This window comes from Netta rufina, assembly GCF_964035555.1.
Source record: "Netta rufina genome assembly, chromosome: Z".
NCBI lineage: Eukaryota > Metazoa > Chordata > Aves > Anseriformes > Anatidae > Netta > Netta rufina.
The window spans coordinates 46,830,872-46,858,624 of NC_140126.1; the positions used below are offsets into that span (position 1 = coordinate 46,830,872).

Below are 27,753 nucleotides of genomic sequence, written 5' to 3' on the forward strand. Positions count from 1 at the left end.
GACAACCAAGATTTTAATGCATACACATTTTCTGTATGTAAGATTTCTTTAAAATTAAATTGCTGCTTCTGCTTCTTTGGGCAATACCCCAAAAAGCTGCCCCATGAAAGAAATGTGAAGTCAGAGGTATTCTTATTTTATAAAACAAAAAATTGAGATGATACCAAATTCCCAAAGTAACAAGGAAAATGATTGTTCAAGTCAAGCTGCAGATCATCTGCACACAGAACAACATAATGACTTCAGCCAGCTGGTCTGTGTTAGTTCAAGTTCCATTTCTGGTTTCAAGACATCTCATTTAGGCAGAAGGTGGCAACCTGAAGCAGACAAACAGAAAGTTAAGTCCAGTTTAGCAATGTATTTAAATTGCTGCTCTAGTTTCTGTGCCACACCAGCAAGTACAGCAGAACTAACTGGCGAAGCAACTAGCAATGGTCTCTCAGACATTTTATTGAGGAAAAATTAATAAAAGACCATTAAAAGAAATAATAATAACATTATAAGAGCTGTTAGACTGGGTCCAGAGGAGGGCCACAAAGTTGATTAGAGGGCTGGAGCACCTCTCCCGTGAAGAGAGGCTGAAAGAGCTGGGGATGTTCATACTAAAGAAGAGAAGTCTCATGGAAGACCTCACTGCAGCTTTTCAGCCCTTAAAGGGGGCATAAAAAAGAAGCAGAATTACTTTTTGCTCAGGCAGACAATGACAGGACAAGGGGGAATGGTTTTAAACTAAAAGAGGGAAGGTGCAGATTAGATGTTAGGAGGAAATTCTTCACTGTAAGGGTAGTGAGGCTGTGGAACAGGTTGCCCACAGAAGCTGTGGATGCCCCATCCCTGGAGGTGCTGGACAAGGCCCTGCCAGCCAGAGTGGCATCCCTGCCCGTGGCAGGGAATATGGAATGAGCTGATCTTTATCTTTAAGGTCCCCTCCAACCCAAGCCATTCTATGACAAACATAAGAATTAAGTCATGCCTATTTACTGCCTAATGGTGATTTGGGGCATTCAAAGTAATTCTAAAGCTCTTAGACAAACCAATATACACAACAGAGACCCCCACTTTCATAAATACCTAGTAGGCCTGTAAAATAAAGTCTACATTATAGATATGTAGTGTAGTGTGCACCATAACTGATGATGACGCTACACTGCATGCCAATTCATTATTGTTATTCTCTCACTATGTATATATACTACTTCTTTCCCACATGTAGCAGTAGGAGAATTAGCTTTTTCAAGATCAAGGGCTACATCCCAACAGCTGCCAAGTCTGTTAGCACTTGTGACTGCTTTTAGTTCTTATCAAATTTTTACTGACTGCCTCTTACACCTGACAGTGGCAATGCTACAGACCTTTTTTCCCTCCCTTTGATGTCACAAGGTTATAGAACTGATTACAACTTTTCCCTCAACTGTATCCTAAGTGTACAAAATAGTTTCACAGCAGAATTTAAGTATACGTAGTCAGTGTTGATACACTCCCTACAAAACCCCATTACAAAGAGCAAAACACACCACCTTCTGGGAAAAAAAAAAGATGCTGCAGTTGCACAGAAAACTGATGTAATTTTTTGTTTGTTTGTTTTCAGGCTTAAAGAGAAAGTCAGAACTTTATTGCCAATAATCTTTCCTGTTCATAAAATGCAAATGACATTAGCTTTGAAAACTCACATCCAACATTTAATTGGTAACTAAATGAAAATAACCTACCATACAATCAGTCTAAGCTGGAATGTACCCTTACTGATACCACTAAATTTAAGTTTTCTTTCTCCAGAGTTAATCTTACAGGGAACAAGTTCTGTATTTATGCAAACACATGAAAGGAAACTGGAGAGAAGCAGCAAAGAACTCAGAACAGTAACTATACACTAAGCGAAACCACAGGTAAGTAGTAGCTAACTTTTGCTGTAATCCTGGGATGTATCTACTTGAGTATTACAAATTAAATGTCCCAATATTTCAGTGATATTATCTGTCATAAAAAGGGAAAGCCTAAATAAGCATTGAAATCCATTGTATACAGCCTGTTCCCTTTATAAAATCATCAGTTAGTACTAGCCGGGCCCAAAGAGTCGTGGTGAATGGAGCCAAGTCCAGTTGGAGGCCAGTCACTAGTGGCGTCCCCCAGGGCTTGGTGCTGGGGCCGGTCCTCTTTAATATCTTCATCAATGATCTGGACGAGGGCATCGAGTGCACCCTCAGTAAGTTTGCAGATGACACCAAGCTATGCGCGTGTCGATCTGCTTGAGGGTAGGAAAGCTCTGCAGGAGGATCTGGATAGGCTGCACCGATGGGCTGAGGTCAACTGCATGAAGTTCAACAAGGCCAAGTGCCGGGTCCTGCACCTGGGGCGCAATAACCCCAAGCAGAGCTACAGGCTGGGAGAGGAATGGTTGGAGAGCTGCCAGGCAGAGAAGGACCTGGGAGCTTTGGTTGATAGTCGGCTGAACATGAGCCAGCAGTGTGCTCAGGTGGCCAAGAAGGCCAACGGCATCCTGGCTTGCATAAGAAGCAGTGTGACCAGCAGGGCTAGGAAGGTGATCGTCCCCCTGTACTCGGCTCTGGTGAGGCCGCACCTCGAGTACTGTGTTCAGTTTTGGGCCCCTCGCTACAAGAAGGACATCGAGGTGCTTGAGCGGGTGCAGAGAAGGGCGACGAAGCTGGTGAGGGGCCTGGAGAACAAGTCCTGCGAGGAGCGGCTGAGGGAGCTGGGCTTGTTCAGCCTGGAGAAGAGGAGGCTCAGGGGCGACCTTATCGCTCTCTATAGGTACCTCAAGGGAGGCTGTAGCGAGGTGGGGGTTGGCCTGTTCTCCCACGTGCCTGGTGACAGGACAAGGGGGAATGGGCTTAAGTTGAGCCAGGGGATATTAGGAAGAACTTCTTTACTGGGAGGGTTGTTAGGCATTGGAATGGGCTGCCCAGGGAAGTGGTGGAGTCACCATCCCTGGAGGTCTTTAAAAGACGTTTAGATGTAGAGCTTAGGGATATGGTTTAGTGGAGGACTGGTTAGTGTTAGGTCAGAGGTTGGACTCGATGATCTTGGAGGTCTCTTCCAACCTAGACCATTCTGTGATTCTGTGATACTTCAGACAAGAGTTTTCCCATCAACAACATACCTTTTTTGACGAAAAGTACTTTTTGGCAAAAACTATTTATAGTTGGTTGTTGTAGCCTTTTCTTCAAGACAAAGTCATTTTTATCAAGCAGAAGAACCTACACTACTTACCGTGCTGCATAGATTTTAAAGACACTGTTTCCAGACTTGGAGATTTTCCATAAGAACCCCCTTTTCACTCTGGAAACACTCAAATTAGCATCAAAACAATACACCAGTTAAAGACAGTTAAATTTATCTGTGAGATGTTAAGAACAGCATTAAAACTTCCTCTTTTACAAAGGTAGACAAATGTATTTTACTGTATTTTTGTGTATTTTACTCCCTGTTTGCACAAACATTTTGTTGGACTATAGAACCATAGAACTATCAAGGATGAGGGGGAATGGTTTTAAACTAAACCTCAATAGGTCAAGAGGGTATGGTTTTAAACTAAAAAAGGGAAATTTAGGTTAGAGGTTAGGAGGAAATTCTTCACTCAGAGGGTGGTGAGGCACTGACACAGGTTGCCTAGAGAGGTTGCGGATGCCCCATCACTGGAGGTGTTCAAGAGGAGGTTAGATGAGGCTCTGGGCAACCTGATCTAGTGGGTGGCATCCCTGCCCATGGCAGGGAGGGGTTGGAACTGGATGGTCTTTGAAGTCTCTTCCAACCCAAGCCATTCTATGATTCTATGATCTAGGTTGGAAAAGACCTTAGAGATTGTCGAGTCTAGCCACGCTCCTGATGTAGTGAATCTCATCACCAAACCATGTCCTTTAGTGCCACTACTACGTCTCTTAAATCCCTCCAGGGATGGGGACTTCACCACTTCCCTGGGTAGACCTTTCCAATGCTTGACCAACCTTACTCTCCATGAAGATGTTTCTAGTACCCAACCTAAAACGCCCCTGGTGCAACTTGAGACCATTTCCTCATCCTATCACATAGAGCAGGGATAAAGAAGTCAGATAAAACACAAGACAAGTTGTAGCATACAGCTACAGTTCATTACACTGGGGTTTAGTAATGAACTTGTCTACTATAAACAAACAAAGCAATCTAAAATTTTACTGCTTTTGCTAAGAGAAGTCTGAAAATGAGACGTCTATAGAAATAGAAACAAATGACAGGAATGAACATCTTGCCTCAGAAATGTTCATTGCTGTGTTGGGTTTACCTGGCAAGGTTTTGGTAGCCAGGGAGCTGCAGGGATGGCCTCTATGAGCAGAGCCCAGCAGCTGCCTCATGTGCAGAGCAGAGCCAGCTCCGGACAGCTCCAAAAGGGACCTGCTGCTGGCCAGAGATGGGCCAATAAGCGAGATCAGTTGGGCCTCTGGGAGAAGAGATTTAAGGAATCTTCCCCATGGAGAGGAGCCCACGCAGGAGCAGGGGGTCTGGGGGGAGCTGCCGCCCACCCGTGGGGGACCTGTGCTGGAGCAGTTTGCTCCTGGGGGATGGATGGATGGACCCCGTGGGACGGAGCCATGTGGGAGCAGTGCTTGGAGAGCTACTGCCTGTGGGCAGCCCCCGCAGGATCAGCTCGGGCAGGACGGCATCCATGGGAGAGACCCCACGGGGAGCAGGGGTAGCGGCAGAGACGAAGCATCAGGGATTGACCACAACTCCCATTCCCTGTTCTCTTTTGCTGTTTGGTGGAAAGAAGTGGGAAAGGGTGGATGGAGGGGAGATGTTTGTAGTTTGCTTTGAGTTTCTCTGTTCTCTAGCTTACCAGTAATAGATAATAAATTTCATTAATCTCCCTACACTGAGACTGTTCTGCCCATGACCATAACAGTTGAGTGATCTCCCTGTCCTTATCTCAACCCTTGAGACCTTTCAATCATATTTCCTCCCCTTCCCCCTTTGAGAAGTGGGAGTGAAAGAGAAGTTGTGGTGGAGCTCAGCTGCCCAGATGGGTAAAACCACAATCATACAACACTAGTGCTGTAAAAATTAAACTACTTGTTTCTTAAAATCTTCTTTTTCTGTTTTTTACAGGAATTAATTCATTTTAGCAGACAGATTTCTAGCAAAGTTTTTCTAGTTGCATGCAGCAAATCCCTAGCAGCTTTTATGTGTCGGGAGGACACAATATGCATCTCGGTAAACTATAACTGATCCATATCACATCTTGGTAATTTGTATCTGCTGTCAACTCTAGAAGAAACAATGTGCATAAAAATATTCTTTAAGTACTGCTATAAAAGTAGTAACGAAAATGTCTGTAAAGCTAACTAGGACATTGTTTGCTTACTTTCTAAAGGTCATAAACTAGCTTATGAGCCAGAGAATCATAGAATATCTCAAGTTGCAAGGGACCCAACAAGGATCATCAAGTCCAACTCCTGGCACCACACAGGTCTACCCAAAAATTCAGACCATATGACGAAATGCACAGTCCAAACACTTCTTAAACTCCAACAGGCTTGGTGCAGTGACTGTGTCCCTGGGGAGCCTGTTCCAGTGTATGACCACCCCCTCGGTGAAGAACCTCTTCCTGATGTCCAGCCTGAACCTCCCCTGTCACAGCTTGACACCACTCCCTCGGGTCCTATCAGTGGTCACTAAAAGGTCAGCGCCTTCCCCTCCACTCCCCCTCGCAAGGAAGCTGTAGACCGTGATGAGGTCCCCCCTCAGCCTCCTCTTCTCCAGGCTGAACAGGCCCGGTGCCCTCAGCCGCTCCTCATGCATCTTCCACTCTAGGCCCTTCACCATCTTAGTAGCTCTCCTCTGGACACTCTCCAACAGTTTTACATCCGTTTTGTACTGAGGTGCCCAAAACTGCACACAGTGCTCGAGGTGAGGCTGCACCAGCGCAGAGTAGAGCAGGAAGCACAAAGAACACAAATACAGTTTAGACAACAGCTAATAAAGCTATCACAAATAAATATGTGATAAAATAATAGAGCTAATAAGCTCATTTTTCCGCGTTATGCTACATTTACCAAATCTGTCAGTCTGCCTTCTCTCACCTGGGCTGGTGTAATTATGGCAGTAACTACAATAGTCCAGGTAGTGTATTTTAACCCAGTTCCAGACTAACATGAAAACTCTTGTTTCATGTTAGTGGGGCGGATGGGAATTAGTATTGACATAAAATCATATTTACATTTACGACATGTGCAATACCTCTTTCAAGCTTGTGGCTGTTTTTTCAATACACTAATTAAAGGTCCACCCAACTTCAGAGTGGGAAAGGTAGGGAGGAGGTGGGAGAACTTGCTCTGTCCAGTAAAGCAGAAACCTTCTAAAGTTAACATGGTACTTTGCAGAATAGTGCAGGAAATTTTGTTGTGCCCCACCCACTCCCCCCCCCAAAAAAAAAAAAAAAAAAAAAAAAAGAGTATGTATTTCAATAACAACATCTCCATCTGGTGGCAGAATGTTTCATTCTAAAAGTTAACAATACACAGCAGAAAGAAATTTACATTTCCTAACATTCTTTATGCCAGGTAATGTACTAAGTAAAGTACTTCTGAAAGTAAAACCATCTTTCTAAAAAACCAGCATTTCTCCCACTGCCATCTATCACAAGAGTGCTGATTTACCTGAATATTGTAAAGACTCGTCTAAAAGCTCTTTATACAAAAGCCTCAAGTAGCATGCCCAGGTAAGAGTTACAGCACTGTTCAATATTCTGTGGTGATAAAAGACAGACTATAAAAAGCTAGAGCCAAAAACACTTATACTGGCAGGTTCCTAGCATGAAATAAGATAGCAACCAATGGCTACATGCAAAATAATCTGTGGTGAAGAGCAGTAACAAACCTATTTAACTGATCCAGCTAAGTCTTTATTGGCATCGACTGCTGCTAGACTTTACTATTAGTTTTGAAAATAACATCCAAGGATTAGAATAAAGTTTCCCACAACTCAAGTGTTTATAGGGGCAATGCCTGGAGATACCCAAGACTAATGAAGAGAAAGCCACTGTTCCTACAAATCAAATTTTGAAGTATTCAGAATATTACAGGATATGAAAAATGATACTGAAGATCTATGAAGATGTTTATACTATGTAAGAACACTTACATGTGAATAGGGAATTAAATCAACTTTTACTTTGAGGCTTAATGAAATTGTTTAAGCCACCTTTACTGTCAAAATAAGCAGTATCACTCCACACTGCACTACAATCTCCATCCATATAACCCTTGTCCGCCTTCATCACCTTGTACTGCCACAGATTTGAAATGCCATTATGTAGTTCACCAGAATAGGAAATGGATCTAACATGGAAGATATGTTAAAAAAAAAGTCAAGTCTGCCACAGAACTAATGATAGAAAAAAAGCTCCAATGACTACAATGATTCTATCCATGCTTTCAAAAATACTTCCAGATTAAGAAGATAACTGCATAAAATGCAGTCTGAATAAAGCTCTAAATAATTCATTCTCCACATGTCAAGCTATATTACCCATTATTTTAAAAGAAATCTTTACAAGTCAAGTGCCACTATTCCATTCACAGAGAAGTTTTTCCAGCTTCAAAGCTTATCAATTCTAAATATTCAGCAATCATTCAACTGTAGCTCAGTTCTATCACAAAACAAATCCCAAAAGCTTTATCAGAAGTGTCTATACAGAGATACTTTTTATTCAAAGCTTTCGACATCAAGTAAAGGCAAAAAGGACAAAAACTTTCAACAATGACAACATTACAGTTGTTTTCCATACAAATGTAGACTACATCTCTAAAAGATTTGGTTTTGTTTCTAAAAACTATAAGCAAGCAAGGCATTCCATATTAAAACCTACTTTTGTTAAGAAAAATCACGTAAGCAAATTTAAGCTGGTTACACTATCTTAACAACACAACTAATGCATGTAACATGTATCCCCTTTCAGAATAAGAAATCTAAGCAAAGAAAAGAGTACCAATGGAAAGTTGTACTGCATCCTTCATCAGGTGAGTGCTCACATGATCTATGCTTTCTTTAAACTTTTTTTTTTAAAAAAACAAGCAACAACAACAACAACAAAAAGCTGTTATTTTCTATAAGAAACTTTCATAACCTTTATTGTGCTGTAGAAAAAGACCAAGTCTTCAGTAAAAAAAGAGTTCATAGTATTGAAAACACCTTTCCCTTCCCCAACAGCACCTAAATATAAAGAGGTCAACAGTACATGGCTAGAGGTGTACAGTCTAAGAATATCAATCCCCAATAAGCAGTGGTGTATTACCCTTCCAGCAAGGTTTCTATTACAAAAAAACCTGGCATATAAAACTGGGTAGGAGTTTCATTTTTCAAACAGTACATTGTTCAGAATCAACAATTCACATCCTGCAAGAAAGTTACAGATAGTTTCTATTACATAACTTCGTTTTCAGTGACAAAGGAAATTAAGGCCATCACTCTCAGATTAAAAATTCACATAAAGGAAATACAAAAATATGTTGTGCTTCTGAGAAGGCTCTGTTCTGTAGACAAGAATTACCATTATTTGAAGAACCTGGCTGGCCGGAGGAGTTTACATGACCATACAATTTTTGTTAGATGCTGTTGGGCCTCCCTGTTGTCAACAGAAGAAGACAGGTTTGGGAAAAAAATCCATTAGTAAAAGGATTAGCAACTCAACATAATATACTGCATATTTTTAATATATTAAAAATATATTAGCCTGGTATCGTCTAGCCAAGAGTCAGAATGCCATAAAGCTGTAATACAACCTCTTTCATATGTTACAATTAACAAAATTTAAAAAACTTAACAAAATTTAAATTTAAAAATTTAACAAAACAAAAGAACACCCACCACACAGACATAACTGCAAAAATCCATTCCTCATGTATCTGATTTTTACTATCTAAATAACCTCTGTAGGACGACTGCTAACACATACCTGCTGGTCTTCTTCCTCAACAATTATTTCTTCTTCATCTTCATTCTCCTCTTCCCCTTCATGTATAGTTGTTTTAAAGACAGTGCTTCTCTGAGCAACCTCCTGCAACAGAGTTACATTTTAAAGACTTGACTCTCCTAAAGATCTGATGCCAATCTACTTGTATTTTGAGAAACTGGAGAGCCATCTGTTTGGAAAGCTACTTGTACAGTTTGTCTATGCAGAGCAGTACACAAAGAGTATATAAACAGCATTCCTAGCACTTCAATTTTAACTCTCTGAACGATTAAGAAGTCTTTCTAACAAGACACTTGTCAAGTTCTTCCAAAATTTGTTACAAAAAAAATATATTGTAATTTACTTCAACTGCTACAGCTCATAGTGACTTATCTACCCAAAATTAATCTTACCAACTCCCCATGAACACAGTTTTAATGAAAAACAAATCTAAAAGAGGAGAAAAGCTTACTAGTATCTTTTAACTCAAAATACATTTTAAGGCATTGCCTAATTCTTGGCGTCTGGGCAACATCTGAACAAGTCATTCTACTACTCCATACAGGGAGGGGGCATAGAGGAAATAAAAGAATCCACAATCTTCCAAACATCACATTCCTATACTGCAATTAATTTTAAGACAGGTACAGTATGCTGGGTTGAAAAGCAGCAGCAGAAAATCTTACTAGACACTCGTGCACTGTGCAAAGTTCTTACAGTGGTTCTACCTTCATCCTTATAGGGGTAGATACTGGGATGGCTAAACAGTCAAAAAAGCTTAAACATATCTGAGGTACTTTACCTCTCCCTGAGAATTTTTTAGTACAACTTTCACATCTTCACCAGTGCCCCAAGAATTCTGGTTCCTCCAGATGAGGTGAGTAGGTGGGCTAGCAGTTACTCCAGCATTTGCAGCCCAAATCTGTTAAAGGTCATAAATGAACATTACAACATTACTTGCTAGTCTTATGTACTACATTTCCATGTTACTGAGTTAATGAATTCCATTTAGGTGATGCCAATGAATATCCTCCAGTTAAAAAAATACAAGTCTCTGCCTAGCCACTTCCAAGTTGTCGTTTTGTGTTTTTTTTTTTTTGTTTTGTTTTTTAATGTAAAGTATTCTTTTATTTTTAATACAGACTTCTGAATACATAAATGCCTTTATTTATGGTCAGAATTATTGTTCCATAAAGAACGCATGTTTCTGAAAAATACAGTTCTCTTCACCAAGGAGTTATTTTTCCCAGCAATTGATAAAAAGAATGCCAAATATAAATGGAAGTGATTATTTTCTGAACATGTGTATGGTACGAGCAAAATTAAAACCTCCATACTGATATACTGATATATATACCGACCGATATACACAAATTGGCCTCAAGCCTGTTTCAGATGAACAGCTGAAGCTCAACAACTTACTGTAACAGTTTGTCCTGCCTTCAGTACATATCTTGAGGTATATCTGTAACGAGCAGATGTGTCTCCAATTTTTCTGATCATCTCCCAACCTCCCATAGGTTGATCCTAACAAAAAGAAGAAAAAATGTTTCCATCAGCAGTCATTCTATTACACGTTGGGTATTCTACATATAAAGACACAATGAATGTGGCACAAGTCATGGTAAAAAGTAAAGCACCAATCATTGGGAAGGGCCCTACTCGCTAATAACCTGGGGCCGAGGTTGTGCTTGTGCTTCAACAGGAACCCGTCCTAGATGGGTGTCAGCATGATGGGTCCCTCCGGACGTCTCATCATCTGCCTTAACGTGATCACAGCGCTCTCCTCCATGGTTTGGATTCCAGCTCAAACAAAAAACAATGTAGGGAGGGTCCCGCTGGCATATGCAGGACACACAGACAAGGACTCCAGGAGCTGGAGGTGCAGCCAGCGCCCTCCAGCTGGGCAGCAGTCAGTGCCTGCCTCTCCAAAAGATGTGGTTACCAAGTTTATTAAAGATAGAATTAGTATGCCTGGTACTTTTCCCCTCTGTTTTAATTTGTGTTAATTCTGCTTTCTTAATTTGTGTTCATCACCCTTTTTTATGTTAATAAAGAAGGGGGAGATGTGGGAGTGTGGCCATGGGGGTCAATAAGCCCCATGGCTGCTGATAACATCAGACTCTTAAGATGAGTTTTGAGCAAACCGCTAAAAGAAGCTCATACTGAAAGTCGCTGGAAATAGAATTGAATCATAGAATTGAAGGGGTTGGAAGGGACCTCGAAAGATCATCGGGTCCATCCCCCCTGCCAAAGCAGGTTCCTTAGAGCAGGCTGCCCAGGTAGGCATCCAGAGTCTCCTTGAGTATCTCCAGAGAAGGAGACTCCACAACCTCCCTGGGCAGCCTGCCCCAGTGCTCCGTCACCCTCACTGTGAAGAAGTTCTTTCGCATGTTGGTGCGGAGCTTCCTGTGCTCCATCTTGTGGCCATTGCCCCTTGTCCTGTCCCCACAAACCACTGAAAAGAGGCTGGCAAAATCCCTCTGTCTCCCACACCTCAGGTATTTATTCACATTGATGAGATCCCCTCTCAGTCATCTCTTCTCCAGGCTGAACAGACCCGGGTGTCTCAGCCTTTCCTCACAGGGAAGATGCTCTAGGCCCCGTATCATCTTCGTGGCCCTCTGCTCAACTCTTTCCAGGAGATCCCTGTCTTTTTTGTACCGGGGAGCCCAGAACTGGGCGCAGTACTCCAGGTGAGGCCTGACCAGGACAGAGTAGAGGGGGAGGATCACCTCCCTTGACCTGCTGGCCACGCTCCTTTTTATGCACACCAGGATCCCATTGGCCCTCTTGGCCATGAGGGCACAGTGCTGGCTCATGGTCAACCTGTCGTCCACCAGGAACCCCAGGTCCTTCTCCTCAGAGCTCCTCTCCAGCAGGTCATCCCCCAGCCTGTACTGACAGATGTGGTTGTTCCTTCCCAGGTGCAGGACTCTACACTTGCTCTTCTTAAACCTCATTTGGTTACTTCCCACCCATCTCTCCAGCCTGTCCAGGTCTCGCTGAATGGCAGCACAGCCTTCTGGCTTGTTGGCCACTCCTCCCAGCTTTGTCTCATCGGCGTACTTGCTGAGGGCACACACTATTCCCTCATGAAGGTTGTCGATGAATATGTTGAACAAGACCGGACCCAGCACCAACCCCTGGGGAACAGCACTAGTCACAGGCCTCCAGCCAGACTCTGCTCCTCCGATCACCACCCTCTGAGCTCGGCCAGTCATTGAGTTCTCAACCCACCTTACTGTCCACTCCTCTATCCCACACTTTCTCAGCTTTGCTATCAGGATGTCAAGGGAGACAGTACCAAAAGCCTTGCTAAAGTCAAGGTAGATGACATCCACTGCTCTCCCCTCATCTATCCAGCTGGTGATGCTGAGTTGAAGTCGGTCAGCAGCCCACACAGCCAGCTTCTCAAAGGGCTGCCCAAGATCGGAATACCCAAATCCTTGGTCCAGACACTATTCCCTCAGCCCTGTTTGCCCGTCCTGGTCACTGCGCTCCCTAAGGGCAGCTTCTGAACGGCCAGGGAGGGGTTGTTGCTGGCTCTGCCTATACCTTGTCAACCTCCCTCATGAGGGCTGCTAGGCCCTGGCAGCTGCCTTGAGTGGGCTTGATACCGGAAAAAAAAGTAGTTTTTCTGGTAGTTTTTCCATGTTTTAATTTGTGTTAATCACGCTTTTTATGTTAATAAAGAAGAGGGAGATGTGGGAGTGTGGCCATAGGGGTCGACAAGCCCCATGGCTGGTGGTAACATCGCACTCTTAAGGGTGAGGCCATCAGGAATGTAAAGAGTTTAGAGGGAACAAAGAAGGGTGATTCAGGAGACACCATGCCATCTCAGGTTGCTTGTTCTCCAGCTTGTTCTCCAGCTGCTAAGGCACTGAAGTTGCTGGGTGGTGGCTGGTTCCCAGGCAAAGTGGTTGAACAATGAATAGTTAATGGGAAAGTACTGCTGTGGGGCAGATGGTGTAAGAAGGGATCCTGTCCTCAATAAGGTAGATGAAGTTATTCCCTCAATAAGAGAGAGAGAGAGAGAGAGAGAGAGATGAAGTTATGTTAGCAGTTACTGACCCTAAAAGAGCCCTGGTGTCCGTGTGGTCATTATGCCACAAATGCATACATAGAATTTTCAGTGAAAACATTTACTATCAATTTACCTTCAGCATGTAAATAGCTAGTTTTAGTCAAATTGATATTACATCTTATTTCAAGAGAAAGCTCAATACAGCCTGCTTTTTAATTCTCATGTTATATTTTTTCAAATTAATGTTTATTGTTTACTTTTTTTTTTTTACAGCTTGGTCTAAATAAATACTACAATTTAAGACACGACAATAATAAGAAAATGATTTTCTGAAAAACAAATCATTCCTTTTAGTCTTCTTAAAAAGATGTGTCTAAATATACACACCTCTCACTATGTACTTCTTTTTGTTGGATAAAAAATAATAGAAAGGAATAATAAGCATTGGCAAATCAAATAGGAAAACATATACAGGTCATCACTGCAGAATGACAATTTCAAAATGGGTATAGATATCTTAAATTCTCCCCTCTCCCAACCAACAGACACCTTCCAAACATTAAATGATTAACTTTCCAGATTCCACTATTTAAAAATAAATAATCTGATTTACCTTAATGGTTTCTGACATTCAGTTGGTCATTGCAATACAAATATATAAAATCCTCTTTAAATGAGTATGGTATATTTTCTTTTTTTTTTTTTTTTTTATATTTTTCTTATGGTATTTTTTTTGCGTATCTACTTAGATATACACATTGCTCTGTCCAACACTTCTGAGCATCTCTAAGTACAGCTTATAACACTGCGCTACAGACTATTGCTATACTGCTGCCAAAGTACAATAACCATGAATCATATCTGTGGCTACTTACATGTATAACTGAACCAATGGCCCACTCATGGAGCAATGAATGTGTGGTTAGATGTGACCCACAATAGGAGGGAAATCTGCATTACACACAGACACGGGGGATTACTAGAACAACTCAGAAAGGTAAAAAACAACTGGTCCTGATTCATTAGAAGCAAGCTAAATTCTGGTAAATTAAAGACATCTAGACAACTATCTTGGTCTAGACAGCTAAATGTTAAGGCTTTGTCCTTTGAGCACACCCAGCCTGTAAGTCTTATCCCAGACAGGTAATTAAGATTAATTCATGTATTGACACTGTGAGGCAAGAGGCAAGTAAAGAACCAAGAGCTCTCACTCTGTGACCCGTAATTCTGCGTGCAAAGACCCGAATGAAGAGGATTTGTGAGTGTACCATTCGGTTGGGTGGGATTCGGCTGTGTGACTGTGTGTGAGGGTGTGGCTGAGACGGAACTTCATTCCGAAGCGAGTGCAGAGGTCTTCTAACTGCGGTTCCAATCTCCCGTGAGGGACTTGGCTGGTGAAGGACCGAAGCAATTGGTCTAGGAATTCGTGGGTGGGTTAACCACTTGCAAGACACCTCCAGACACAGGCACAGCCGGGGATTCGGAGCCTCTTGGAGGGTTCCGGGGATTCGGAACTTATTTGAAGGTTCCAGGATGGGTCAGGAGAAAAGTGACCCATAACAGGAACTTGGGAGGTTGATTCTACTCCTGGAGATTTGAAAGTAAAGCTTAAAAGAACTTGAAGTATATCGGGGCATAGCTACCCTTTGGATGTTAACCGTATGTATATTAAAACTTGTATTTGGGGACCTCAAAACCCCACAGGGGGAGTGCCACTTCCAGTAGAGATAAGATAGTATCAGAGAATATTGCGAAGGCATTAAATGTAATGAACTGTTTTGTCTGTGGAGGACTATTAACATTCCCATTCTTAATTCCCTGTACTACACTCCTTGTATGGAAAATAATAATCCAAGGAATGCAGTTTACCACAAACCCAGCGGAAAGTCCTCAAGAAGACAGAGTCACTCTTATGGTTCAATTGGCCTTGGCCAAATTCAAAGCCAAAACACGAATTAATGACATTCAAAAGAAGAGGAAGAATTGTGATATATGGAGTAATAACTCTTGTCAAGAAGATAGTCATTGTTAATAAAGAAGGGGGCAATGTGGGAGTGGGGCCATGGGGGTCCACAAGCCCCATAGTTGATGACAACATCAGACTCTTAACAATGAGGCCATAAGGAATGTAAAGAGTTTGGAGGGAACAAAGAAGGGTGATTCAGGAGATGCCATGCCATCTAGGGTTGCTTGTTCTCCAGCCGTTAAGGCATGGAAGTTGCTGGGTGTTTGCTGTTGCTGTTATATGCAAAGTTGTTTGACCAATGAAAAGTTGTTTGAAAAGGACTGCTGTGGGGTGAAGGATACAAAAGGGGAGCCTGTCCTCAAGATGAAAAAAAGGCAATACGATATAATGAAGTTATGTCATCAATAAAGAAGTAGAAAAAAGGAATGAATGGGGACAGGCTAGTAGAACAGGGACCAGGATGGGAACAGGCACATTGATCGCCTCATGAAGGTTCAGTCAAACTCAGCAAACCACTCAAAGAAGCTCATACAGAAAGTCGCTGGAAATGGGCGCACCGGAGCTGGGAAGAAGCTCAAGCTGAGAGAAGCGGAGCCACGCACACAGCTGCCCCTTGCTGGTAAGCAGCTGCACATTATGGGGAATCATACGTCCTCGGAAACAAAGACTGTCCTGGTAACCTTACAGCTCATTCTCCTTCTTAACAATTGGACAGTTTATGATCCTGAAACATGGAACCAAATTGAGGTCAAGGTGTGGGACTCTGCAACTAAAAATGACAAGGTTGCGGTGGGATTGCTCAGCACCTAGCTAGCAGTCTCTGAGGCCTTAAATAGCCGTGTGGGACCACAGTCAGAAACGTGTGGTTTGCCAGACAGTGAGGGAGTTGTGGGCTCGTTTACTGACCTGACTGCTACACCATGGGCCCCTCTGTTGCTACAGCCATCAAAGGCCTTTGCTGTTATACCCCCTAGATACCTGGACATGCCTTTTGACCTAGGCCCTATTGGCCTTGAAAAGGAGATGGATATGTGTTTTTTTCGATCCAGGAAGAATAGGATACATAAGGCCTGAAGGCCGAGTTGCTCGACAACTTAAAGCGAGACATATTGTTCCTGCCCTGGAATTCTCCGGTGTTTGTAATCAAGAAAAGGAATGGAAAATGGAGACTGAAGTCATGGAAGATAGGGGAGCACTTCAACCAGGATTACCAACTCCAACTATGCTCCCCCAGTAATGCACATTAATAGTGATAGACTTAAAGGATTGTTTGTTACCTTTTCTGATTGTACATATGTATAGGCGTACTCGGGTTTAGTATGTAAAAGCAATGTTCTGTATACTTAGAAAGTCTGATGTTCATGTGTGTGTGTGTTGGTATAGCACAGACTCCCAATGCACCCAGCACTGTTTACTTGCCTTTTATAAATATTACTAAATTCAGATTGAGTTGAGACTTCATTTATAACACCAGGGGGAGTATCTTCATTAATTAGAGGGAAAACTTAGATGCTGGCAACCAGATTAATCTTTGCCATTTAAAACATCAAGATAAGCTCCCTTTTTGGTAAAGCTAAAAGATCTGACTACATTAGACAAAGCCTGTGCAACACTGAAAACAAAGAACAGTTAGCAATTCTGAACACAGTTTAGGTGCAGACAGCACACAAGAAAACAAGAATTAGACTTCTCTGAAACTGAGGTTACAAGAAATCAGGTCTCTTAATTCCAGCACCCTACTGAAGCAATGTTCATTTTTTCTTCTCCCAAACTAAGGGAGGGAAAGAACCTCCCTCTGCCCAAAGGGATACCAAAGGTTTTCTTCCCTGTACTCCATTGTCCAGCCCTATCATATCTACAAATGATCATTTGTAGAGTTTTTATGTGTCTTGGGAGGGAGCAAATTATTGAATGTAACAGTTAACATCCTTTGGATCTAAACATGAGTAACAACACACTTCCTTAAATGAAATACCCTTTGATAAATAGATATAGTCTTGCTTCTCCAACTGATACAAACTTCAAACTACTCAGAGAAAAATAATCTGGAAGCTTTGGCACAGGCAATGAGGGCTCCTACTTCTAGAAACTGTGGATGCAACCAAGGAGGAAGGAAAATTATGATTTAAAGAAGCTATATGGAAATAGAAGGGACACTGACAATTACATTTAGACCTTAATTTTCCATCAGTATGTATTTCTTCTGGGGCGTTTTAAAGCAGAGACAAACTTCAGAAGAGATTTTTAAGACAGGAAATGGTGTAAGCAGACATCAGGCTATCAGTGACAATGTTAACTGTAAAGCCAGATCACACTTGGCAAGGTAAACTCTGAAGTGTAATACAACACTCAGGGGGGTGGGATACCTAGGGTATAGTTAGCAAGAAAACTAAATCATTAAAACCAACCATTATCAACCCAGAATACTGTATGAAAGCTCATTTTGTGATACACTGATTTCTTCATGACAACTCTTATACAGCCCAATTTAGCTCCAGAATTAACATGAAGCCTGGGATCTGACCATTGCGGAGGATGCCTTCCACCGCTAGTTGTCAGCCCACTGTAAAGTCACATCATGTGCATTTTCTAACCTGTCCAGAGGTGTTCTTCAAGCGGATAAATTTTCCATCAACATCTATTTCCTCAATGGAGACATTTCCAGTGGCAGAAGCTGAGTGGGAGATGCTGACACTACTGCTGGCTTCAGATTCCTCCACAGCAAGCCTCCTCCTCTTTCTTTTGGTTGTACGTACACTATGGCTTGATGAAGCTTGTGAAACTGTCACTCGCGAGGACGGACTTGGAGTAAGTTTGAGCCTAAATCAAAGGACACAAGACACACACAAACCACACTTTTTACATTTTTTTTTTTAACCTTGAATTATATAATTTTTTCCTATCCCCTCCTCTTCCCAAAGATTTATATAGATAAAGGTACAGGAATACTATAAACAAACAACATTACAGCAAAAATTGAAGCTATAGGTACTTTAACAAATTAAATAAAATAAAATGTTGTTCAAGTGGGTGATTAACGCTGTGGGAACACAGAATACTGAAGGATTATGTTAACATTACTAAGTATCTGTATGCCTTTGCTAGTGGCTGTATTCCTAGGTATCTGGAACAAGTCAAAAAAGAAAACAAAGAAACTACCACCACCACAAAAAAAAACAAAAACAGTCTTACAGGGGCTTATGCTTTTGTATGAAATTTATGCAAAAAGCCAATGGCATAACTCTTTGTATTTTGTACTTTATCCCCACATTTGAGAGGTATCAGCCCATATGAGTAATATGTCAGTCAAAAACACTGAAATATCAAAAAATTTCAAATGACAGCTGTAGCTTGCCAAGAAAAATATTGCTCAGTATTGCTGAAGCCTGGGATCACATGTGAAAAGCATATCTGTTTGATAAGCTGAGTAATCATAATAGCTACTACTGTACTAAAACTATTTTAGCAACATCTCACAAGTGGCTCACAATTAAATAATGCTGTAATTACCCCTGAAAAACAGTATTAGCAGTGGTGCGAAACAGACCGACAAATGACAATTCACTATTTCCTCAGGGATGACTCTTGATGGTGGAATGATATCTGTTCCCTGGGAGAACTGTTGGTCTGATACTCAAGCAGGTTGCTCTCACAAAGACTTAAGTGTATATTAGACACTTCATGAATGCATTCCCAGATGTGCCTTTTAATAGAATTAGGCAAGTGAAGCATATAGAGACACCAACATCTGTTGTCATGTTCTTTCATACCTCTCCTCTTCACCTTCCAGCAGTTTCCGGTACGCATTGATTTCCATATCAAGTGCCAGTTTAACATCCAGAAGCCGTTCGTAGTCATTCAACTGCTGCTGCATCTGACTTCTTATCTCTGCCATTTCCCCCTCTCTCTCAGATAGCATTTTGCGGCAGTTTTCCCGTTCCCTGACCAAGGTGTCCTCAAGCTCTTGTACTTTATCTTGCCATACTCTAGACTAGAAAGCAGTGAAAAAACATCAAAACATCAGTGGTCTAAAGACCAAGTCTCCAAGCATTCTACTTTACAGGTAGCCTCAAACTCAAAAAAAATAGGTTAAGCATTTTTGCCCCCTTGCAGAATTCAAACTCACCCATATTCTTCCTCCTGTTCTCCACATTTCCTTCTAAAAAGGTAACACCTTAAATCCCAGTGAAGTTTGCAACCTACTCTGGAAGAGAGCTACCTACTTAATTTCTCTGAAATCTGAAAATGTTGCCACAGCTGAACTTACTCAGTCTGACTCTTTAGATCAGTTTAAGACATGCCGGGCAAGACAACACAGAATGAAAATGCAGTTCAGTGAACTTCAGATCCTGTGATAAGTAAGTGTTGTTTCAGATGTCCGTTCTGTGCTTCAGCCTACTGCTGCCAATTCAAAATTCTACGAGAAAGTTTCTCTAAAGGAATAGGGTTTGTTCTCAGTGAATGAGAAAACCTGTCTGCCTACTTGCTGAAATTAGTGGTTATTGGTCCACAAGGAAAGAAAATGTGTTACATACTTAAAAAAAAAATCACATCAAGCAAATAAAATTTAATATTGTACACACAGAATGGAATGCTTACCAAAGAATAACTAAATAGTGACATCTTTAAGATTTACTTTCCCCAAGCATGTTTTCTCTGTTTACTAGTCTCTGAAAATCTTTTAATTGAAGGACAGACAAAAACCAATGCCCCAGAATTGCCATGCCTGGTGTTAAGTAACCAGGTCTGCTATGCAGGCATGCTGCTCAGGAAGTCATCATAGTCCAGAGACAATGAAAACAGGCAGCCTGCAAGGCTGATGCAGAGTACCATTGTAATTAGTTACCCATCTTAAGACTTGATATTGAGTTTATGAAAAGGAGTCGAGTGACACACAGAAGACCCTAGTGGAAACAGCTACAGTGTTCAATGCTGGTAATCCAAACTACAATCAGTGGTAAAAGTTTTCTTCCAAGAGAAGAAAGCTAGCTGAAATCAGTGCTAGCAAACTGAAAAGAAACTTGTACTTGTTGACACCGCTGGCACTAGAACAAGCACAGCAACAAAATCTTTTTTAGGTGGACAGTTATAGTCAAACTTGCAGAGGGCAATTTTGATAGTCTTGAAATTCACAGGAAATAACCCTGTAAATTCAGAAGGAATTTTTCTGAACCTAGCTGCCACTTAATGTAGGCAACAGAACATTGGTATTTAACTAAGAAAGAAGGAAAAAAAAAATCCCCTCAGAAACACATTGACTGAGCCACCAGAAGAAACACAATGGTATGTAAAGGCAGGAGTAAGAGCTAAGTAGAGAAAAGTCTCAATCCACTTCTTGTGCAACTTCACACACACTGATTACATCACCTGATCTTTTCCAGAAACAAACTTGCCTACATAATAGGAAAATTGGTAGTGCTTGTACCCTTACAGACAAATCCAAGTCGTGAAGTTGAACACAATTACAAGTTAAGGGAAATAAGTCTGTTTGCATTAAAAATCAAGACTAATTAGCGGGACTGAAGAATCACAAATAGCTTTTTACCTCTTTCTGAAGACTGCTCAGGAGGGAAGAGAGTGTTTCAATTCGCACACGACTTTCATCAAGCTCTTCTCTTACGGACTTGACTGTACAATTGCTCATCTCAGAGGACAGTTTAGCATTGTCAAGCTGCAGTAGATCAAGACAAGAAAAATTATTCACCAAACAAAAACACATGCTACATTAAGCTGCAAAGTTCCTCTCTGCAGCTTTAACACAATGAAACATTTCTCTTTAAGGGTTAAATGTGGCAATTCAATTACCATTTCATATTGCTCTATCTGAAATCAGAATCCTCTGAATGTTTATAATAGGATAAATAAATACCCATTAATAAATACCCATTAGTAACATCTTCAATGAAAAGTTTGAAAGTTGGACTGCTAAGTTCAGTTTTCATGCTGATCATGATCATGATGACATAGGCAAAGCAGAGACGCTTAACGCCTTCTTTGCCTCTGTCTTCAATGCCGATGATGGGCTTCGGGACCGAGGGTGCCCTGAGCTGGAGGACCGGGACGGTGGGGATGACAAACTCCCAACTGACCCTGAACGTGTGCGGGATTTGCTACTCCACCTGGATCCCTACAAGTCCATGGGTCCGGATGGGATTCATCCCCGGGTGCTGAAAGAGCTGGCGGATGTCATCGCGGAACCTCTTTCAATTATTTTTCAACGATCCTGGGAATTTGGAGAGGTCCCGGTAGACTGGAAGCTGGCAAATGTTGTGCCAATTTTCAAGAAGGGTCAGAAAGAAGACCCTAGCAATTACAGGCCTGTCAGTCTCACGTCAGTGCCTGGTAAAATCATGGAGAAGATGGTTCTCGGACTTATTGAGGCGCACCTGGGGGACAGAGCAGTCATTGGTCCCAGCCAGCATGGGTTTGTGAAGGGTAGGTCCTGCCTAACTAACCTGATTTCCTTTTATGATAAGATCACCCGTATGGTGGACCAAGGGAAACCAGCTGATGTGATTTTTTTGGACTTCAGCAAGGCTTTTGACACGGTTTCCCATAGGATCCTACTGGACAAAATGTCCACCATACAGCTAAATAAAAACATCATACGATGGGTGAGCAATTGGCTAACGGGCAGGGCCCAAAGGGTTATGGTAAATGGGGCTGCATCAGGCTGGCGGGCGGTCACCAGTGGGGTCCCTCAAGGCTCCATTTTAGGGCCGGTACTTTTCAATATTTTTATAAACGATCTGGATGTAGGAATAGAGGGTATTTTGAGCAAGTTTGCTGATGACACCAAACTTGGAGGAGTTGTGGACTCAAATGAGGGCGTAAAGGCCTTACAGAGGGATCTGGACAGGTTGGAGAGCTGGGCGATCACCAACCGCATGAAGTTCAATAAGAGCAAGTGCCGGGTCCTGCACCTGGGACGGGGAAACCCTGGCTGCATGTACAGACTGGGCGATGAGACGCTGGAGAGCAGCCTGGAAGAGAGGGATCTGGGGGTCGTGGTAGACAGCAAGTTGAATATGAGCCAGCAGTGTGCCCTGGCAGCCAGGAGGGCCAACCGTGTCCTGGGGTGCATCAAGCATGGCATCGCTAGTAGGTCAAGGGAGGTGATTGTCCCGCTCTACTCTGCGCTGGTGCGGCCTCACCTCGAGTACTGTGTGCAGTTCTGGGCACCACAGTATAAAAAGGACATGAAACTGTTGGAAAGTGTCCAGAGGAGGGCTACGAAGATGGTGAAAGGCCTGGAGGGGAAGACGTACGAGGAACGGCTGAGGTCACTGGGCCTGTTCAGCCTGGAGAAGAGGAGACTGAGGGGAGACCTCATCACAGCCTACAACTTCCTCGTAAGGGGGTGTCGAGAGGCAGGAGACCTTTTCTCCATTAACACTAGTGACAGGACCCGCGGGAACGGGGTTAAGCTGAGGCAGGGGAAATTTAGGCTGGACGTCAGGAGGGGGTTCTTCACAGAGAGGGTGGTTGCACACTGGAACAGGCTCCCCAGGGAAGTGGTCACTGCACCGAGCCTGGCTGAATTTAAGAAGAGATTGGACTGTGCACTTAGTCACATGGTCTGAACTTTTGGGTAGACCTGTGCGGTGTCAAGAGTTGGACTTGATGATCCTTAAGGGTCCCTTCCAACTCAGGATATTCTATGATTCTATGATTCTATGATTCTATCAGTATTTATCTATTTAAATACTTAATAAAGTATGCTTAAATAGAAGCTAAACTAAAATTGCTTGTTCTCTACCAAAAAAAAAAAAAAAAAACAAGCAAACTGATGCTAATTATTAGCCATGTTAAGCACATTGGGAACATGCCTTCAGATTTCAGTGCACAGTGCCACTACTTCTTCATTTTGATCACTACTTTGCACAAATATTTTTATGTATTTAAGCTAGCTACAACATTCTGCTGATCACCACCTTATCTACCTAAGCAGCACCACAGACTTAAGTTGCATTGAACTTATAGATCAAATGGTATAATTTCTAATTAAGATAAATCTAAAAGCACAGAAGCAGTACACCTGAGAAAAAGGAATTTAAAAAATCAATTATGAAAAGGTTTTTCAGATTAGAAAACAGGAAAAGATTTTTTTGCTATATCTTATTTTAAATTACCTTTTCTCTATTTTTTTTTCAAGTCAGATTGAAGCTGTGAGGATAGGCAACGGCATGCTGTCACCCCACCTTGTTTTTAAAAACACTAACTGCAACAAGCAGCCACAGAAACCGGGTTCAGTTGAGACATCAGGATCCATCCTTACAGAAATTCTGAATCATTTAGAGGAAGGAAATTATGAAGTATAACTGATTTCAGTTTGAGTATGCTTTCACTCTTCTATAGAAGTGGAAACCATTGGGTGTGGTAAAGTTTTCACACAAGAATTTTTATATAGGGTCTGAGGACTCAGGATGCTGTCTTCTCTGAAAGCTGTTTTACGAAATAAGCTCTGTACAAAACACAGGACACCTTACTGATCAGGATTGTTACAATATAGTTATAATAAACACATTAATTTCCTTGAATTCATAGCAATCCCAGTACAAGTCTTTTTCCACACAATTCAGTCACACTGTGTGCTCTACACTTACATTGTTGTGCTGCTTGAGTTTTAACTCTGCTTCTAAAATAAGACCTAAGAAATTTACCTTCAAAAACACTGATTTTAAACCAAGCTTCAGAATTAAACCCTTTGAAATGCAAGTAATAATGTTAGGATTCTTCCATTTATCAAAGCGAAAATAAAGAACATCAGACTCACTTTGGTACGGTAAGTCTGTTCAAGCTCTTCTTTGTACAGCTTCACTTGTGCATCATGTTGCTCTCTTATTTCCTGAAGTGCTTGGCTCAGTTTATGTTCATATTCAGTTTGGCGACCAGAATCAACCTCAACTAGGCGACTTTCATGTTTCCGTTTTGTCTCATTGATTTCCTAAAACCAGAAAAATAAAATAGCCATTCAATAAATGAGGCAAAACAAACTATAGAAGACTATTCACTGAGTAGATAGTAATACATTTTTTAAGCTATTCTTGTGGGTCTTCCTTAGAGTACTTTAACACTGTTTCTACTGCAGGTTTCTCACAGGGACACTTTTCCATGTCTGACCAGCAAAGCAACTTATTTTGCAATTGAAAACACTTAGGATGTGAACATGCAAAGTCATATTTCCTTCTGAGTTGCCTACATTTTCAACAAATATACCTCAATATGATCAGATTTTAGAATTAACCCCTAATTCTTATTTATCTTTCATGCTTGCTCAAAATCAAAGTACTATGAATTTAAACAGTCACTTTTACTATCAACATTTTCCCCATTTATTTGTATGCTTGATTTTGATGGCTAAAAAAAAGATTCTAAACCCTAACTAAGCTGAAAACAGAACTAGCAGGAAATGTGCACATAGAATGAAATACAGTAGGGTTAGGTTATTTTTGTTACTACTTCAGTTTTTCTCCTGAAAACCTTGATGCACTAACTGGAAGGAAGTGTGGCAAGAAGAGTTCTAAAAGAAATACCCAGCAACTATTTATGCTCTTCAAACATATCCTATCAGAAAGCTCTGAAATTTTAAAAAAAAAAAGTTCATAGCATGTGTTTGAGTGTCACTCACCACTTTATTTCTCAAAGAAGCACAACGTGAGAAATTATTAATTTACTTTCTTACACTATGAAAAGATTGCACATTGCAATACTGTTGGCAGAATTTAAACACAGAACAACGTAACACGTGAAGCTATTTTACCATTTATAATCACAATGAGTTCACATTATTTTTCTATACTGAAAAGATGGAAATCTTCCAGCTAGAGTAGAAATAAATCCTGCTCTGAGTGGGAGTTTAAACCAGATGAGGTTCATCACAACCCAAATTATTCTACTACTCCAGAATTACCCCCCCCCCCCATTTCTTCTTTCCTTTATAAATACAAATACTTCACACTAAGGTAATTTACCTCCTCATACATATTTTTACGGAATTCCAAATCCTCAATGAGACTTTGACAACGATTTTCAAGATCCACCTTCAGTAAAGTTTCATCTGCTAGCTGTTTCTTGACAGCAGCTAAAGAAGCTTCAAGCTTTAAGAAAGAAAAAATGTTTAGCACTACAAATACAGAGCAAAACTCACACAACACAATAACCTCAGCTACCTACATGTACAGTTAATTAACTACATTTTAAGGCTGAACATGACAATCAAATCCAGTATCTGAAAGCACTCATGCATTTTCCCCCCCTTTGTGATTGCTTGCACAAGTGAATTCCAGATATTGCACATTGATAAATTGTATTTTAAGGCTAGTTATCAAATGTCCTTAAAAATCTTCATTTTTTCTGCTTGGCAAATACCAGTTCCCTGGTTTCAGATGTCTGCTAAACCCATTCTTGTGAGGTAGTGTTGCTTAGAATTGCAAATCAGATGCTTCAAAGGGTCAACGAAACTAGCAGAAGACTTTTTTCTTTGTTTTATCAGATGTCCAGGACCTAGACAGCCACACGCAGAACCACATGGAGTGCACAGAGAATCACAAACTCAAAGGTAGGAGGCACCATGAAGTATAAACCATACTGATACTTCTGCTTCCATGGAAAATCAACTCCATGTTCTTGGTCTTTCCCCATTATGAGAAACAACTAAAGTGTCTTTTCTCCAGCACTCTCTCACTGCTTCACCAACTTTCCTATTGAAAAACTACTACTCTTAATCTTTATTAGAAATTTTGCTGCAATTTAAAACTGACATTTTTTGGTCTGCTTTTGACTTACACAGACGACTGACTAAAGTAGTCTTGAAGATGAAGACTACAACCGTGCTGTCTATGACAAGTTTGTTGTCTATTGCAACTTCCAGATTCCTTCTGGAAAACTGGTACTGAACTAGTTATTCATTGCCTACCTTTGTGAAGTCAGTCTCTCCCCACAACGTGTTCTCCTGTTTGTCAAGTCTATTTTGAGCTCTTGATCTGTTTGTCAATATAACTGTTATCCCTTGCTATTTCACAGAGTCTGCAGTTTTAAAAGCACTAGTTCACCATTCATGCTGTTCATAATCCAAACTGTACTGGACACAGACGCCTAATCCAATACTCTCTCCAATTCTGATATATAACTTCCTTCTAGTTTTGACCATATGACAATTTTCTATTCATATTTTGGCTACAGAGTTGCATGTCCACGATGACATGCTGCTTATCCTATAGATGTATATTATACACAAATCACCTCATCTACTGACAGAAGCTTAATAGTTAAATATGTCTGCTCACCTGTGCCAATTGATCTCTTAAATCGTCAAGTTCTCCTTCCAAACTTCTCTTATCACCAAGAGCTGTAGCAAGTGCAGCTTCTTTAGAACGGAGTGCTGCTTCCAACTCTCTAAGTTTGACTTGGACTCCATTAAAATCAGACTCCTTTTTTGCATAGCTGGAATAAAGGAGAGAAAGCTGTAAGAAAATGTAGAAATGCCCCAAAGTAGGCTGGTGACTAATAAAACAAGGTCTAATCTGAATATCAAACTTCAGACACTTAATACAAACACTGTCTTGGCTTACATTACTTCAGTTTAAATAAACTCCTTAGATCTTAGATTTGTCATCCCATCCCTGGCGATGTTTAAGGAAAGGCTGGATGTGGTACTTAGGGACATGGTTCAGTAGGCGATATTGGTGGTAGGGATGCAGTTGGACCAGATGATCTTGCAGGTCTTTTCCAACCTTAATGATTTTATGATTCTACATAGCATAAGCTAAATACTTTGCTTGAGCTGTAGAAAACTAATTATAGGGGAAACACAGCATGTCAAGGGATCTTAAAAGTAAGGCATATATGGAAAGGGGAAGAAACTGTGTCTATTAAAGGTCTTTCACTTTCTCTTTAGGAAGCCTCTGCAAAAATGCCCTGTCCTTACCAGTTTTAATAAGTTCCTACCAGAAATAAGTTCCCACATCAAGTGGCCCTTTCCATAGGGTGGAAACAAATAATCTTTGTTGTCTTTTATCCATGTAGGAACTTGTGAAAATCCACTGTTTGGGCTGCAAATAGCCCTCTTCCAAGCAACAGACCAACTTCTCAATTAAAATTGATGTTCACTATGTAAAAGCTGTAAGCAGAAGTTGCAGCATAGTGAGCTGTTTTGCAACACGTAATGGCGAAGTCCACAGATCAGAGGAAAGATACCCATGACCCATCTATACAATAGTCCATGCCATCAGTGAAACTGCACTGGTGATGAGGTACAGATGTCTTTTCCTTTAAAGCAAGCACTCAGGGTTTTCAAATTACTATTCAAATTAGTTTTCAGGTCAACGCACTTGGTCAAACAGTGTCTCAGGGAATTACTCCGTAGAAGGATGTATGCAAATAAAGCAACCAAGTAGTAAAATAATTCTAAAATGTTTGTTCCTTTCTCTCTGCGACATCCAGATTTTTCTAGCGAAGGAAGTAGCATATATAAATCCTTATAATTGAACTATGAACATTTTACAAGAATGGACAGATCAGGACAACAGCTAGCAGGTTTCTGTCCAGTTTTCACACTTCTCTGGAAAAAAAAAAAAACAACAACACACACTAGTATTCACAACACTAAACTGCGGAGACTAAAAATAAGTAAGGATTCTTAAGAACTAGATTCAAAGGGTTAAAGCACTAATAGATCTACTAGTTTTCAAATCAAGATACAGAACACACAAGAAACAAAAGCAAAGCTTATCATCAAAATGAGACCAGTCAAGTCAACCTACAATTTTAAAACTGAGAAACTTCTAAATTTAGAAGAGGCTTTTCCAAAATAACATA

The 27,753-nt window shown here is 41.1% G+C and overlaps 1 protein-coding gene across 1 annotated transcript in view; it reads right to left on the reverse strand.

The window, feature by feature from the left end:
* Positions 1 to 7,840: 7,840 nt before the first annotated feature.
* The window catches only part of LMNB1 (lamin B1), a 29,564-nt gene continuing 9,651 nt past the window's right edge, over positions 7,841 to 27,753 (reverse strand). Inside the window, exons 2-11 of the mRNA XM_084305702.1 lie at positions 26,223 to 26,379; positions 24,909 to 25,034; positions 23,711 to 23,881; positions 20,480 to 20,605; positions 18,705 to 18,925; positions 17,529 to 17,754; positions 10,364 to 10,468; positions 9,744 to 9,863; positions 8,945 to 9,046; positions 7,841 to 8,614 (exon numbers count right to left, since the gene is read on the reverse strand). Of these exons, the coding sequence (XP_084161828.1) occupies positions 8,573 to 8,614; positions 8,945 to 9,046; positions 9,744 to 9,863; positions 10,364 to 10,468; positions 17,529 to 17,754; positions 18,705 to 18,925; positions 20,480 to 20,605; positions 23,711 to 23,881; positions 24,909 to 25,034; positions 26,223 to 26,379 (1,396 nt within the window). The 3' untranslated portion in view covers positions 7,841 to 8,572. The remainder of the gene's footprint in view (positions 8,615 to 8,944; positions 9,047 to 9,743; positions 9,864 to 10,363; positions 10,469 to 17,528; positions 17,755 to 18,704; positions 18,926 to 20,479; positions 20,606 to 23,710; positions 23,882 to 24,908; positions 25,035 to 26,222; positions 26,380 to 27,753) is intronic.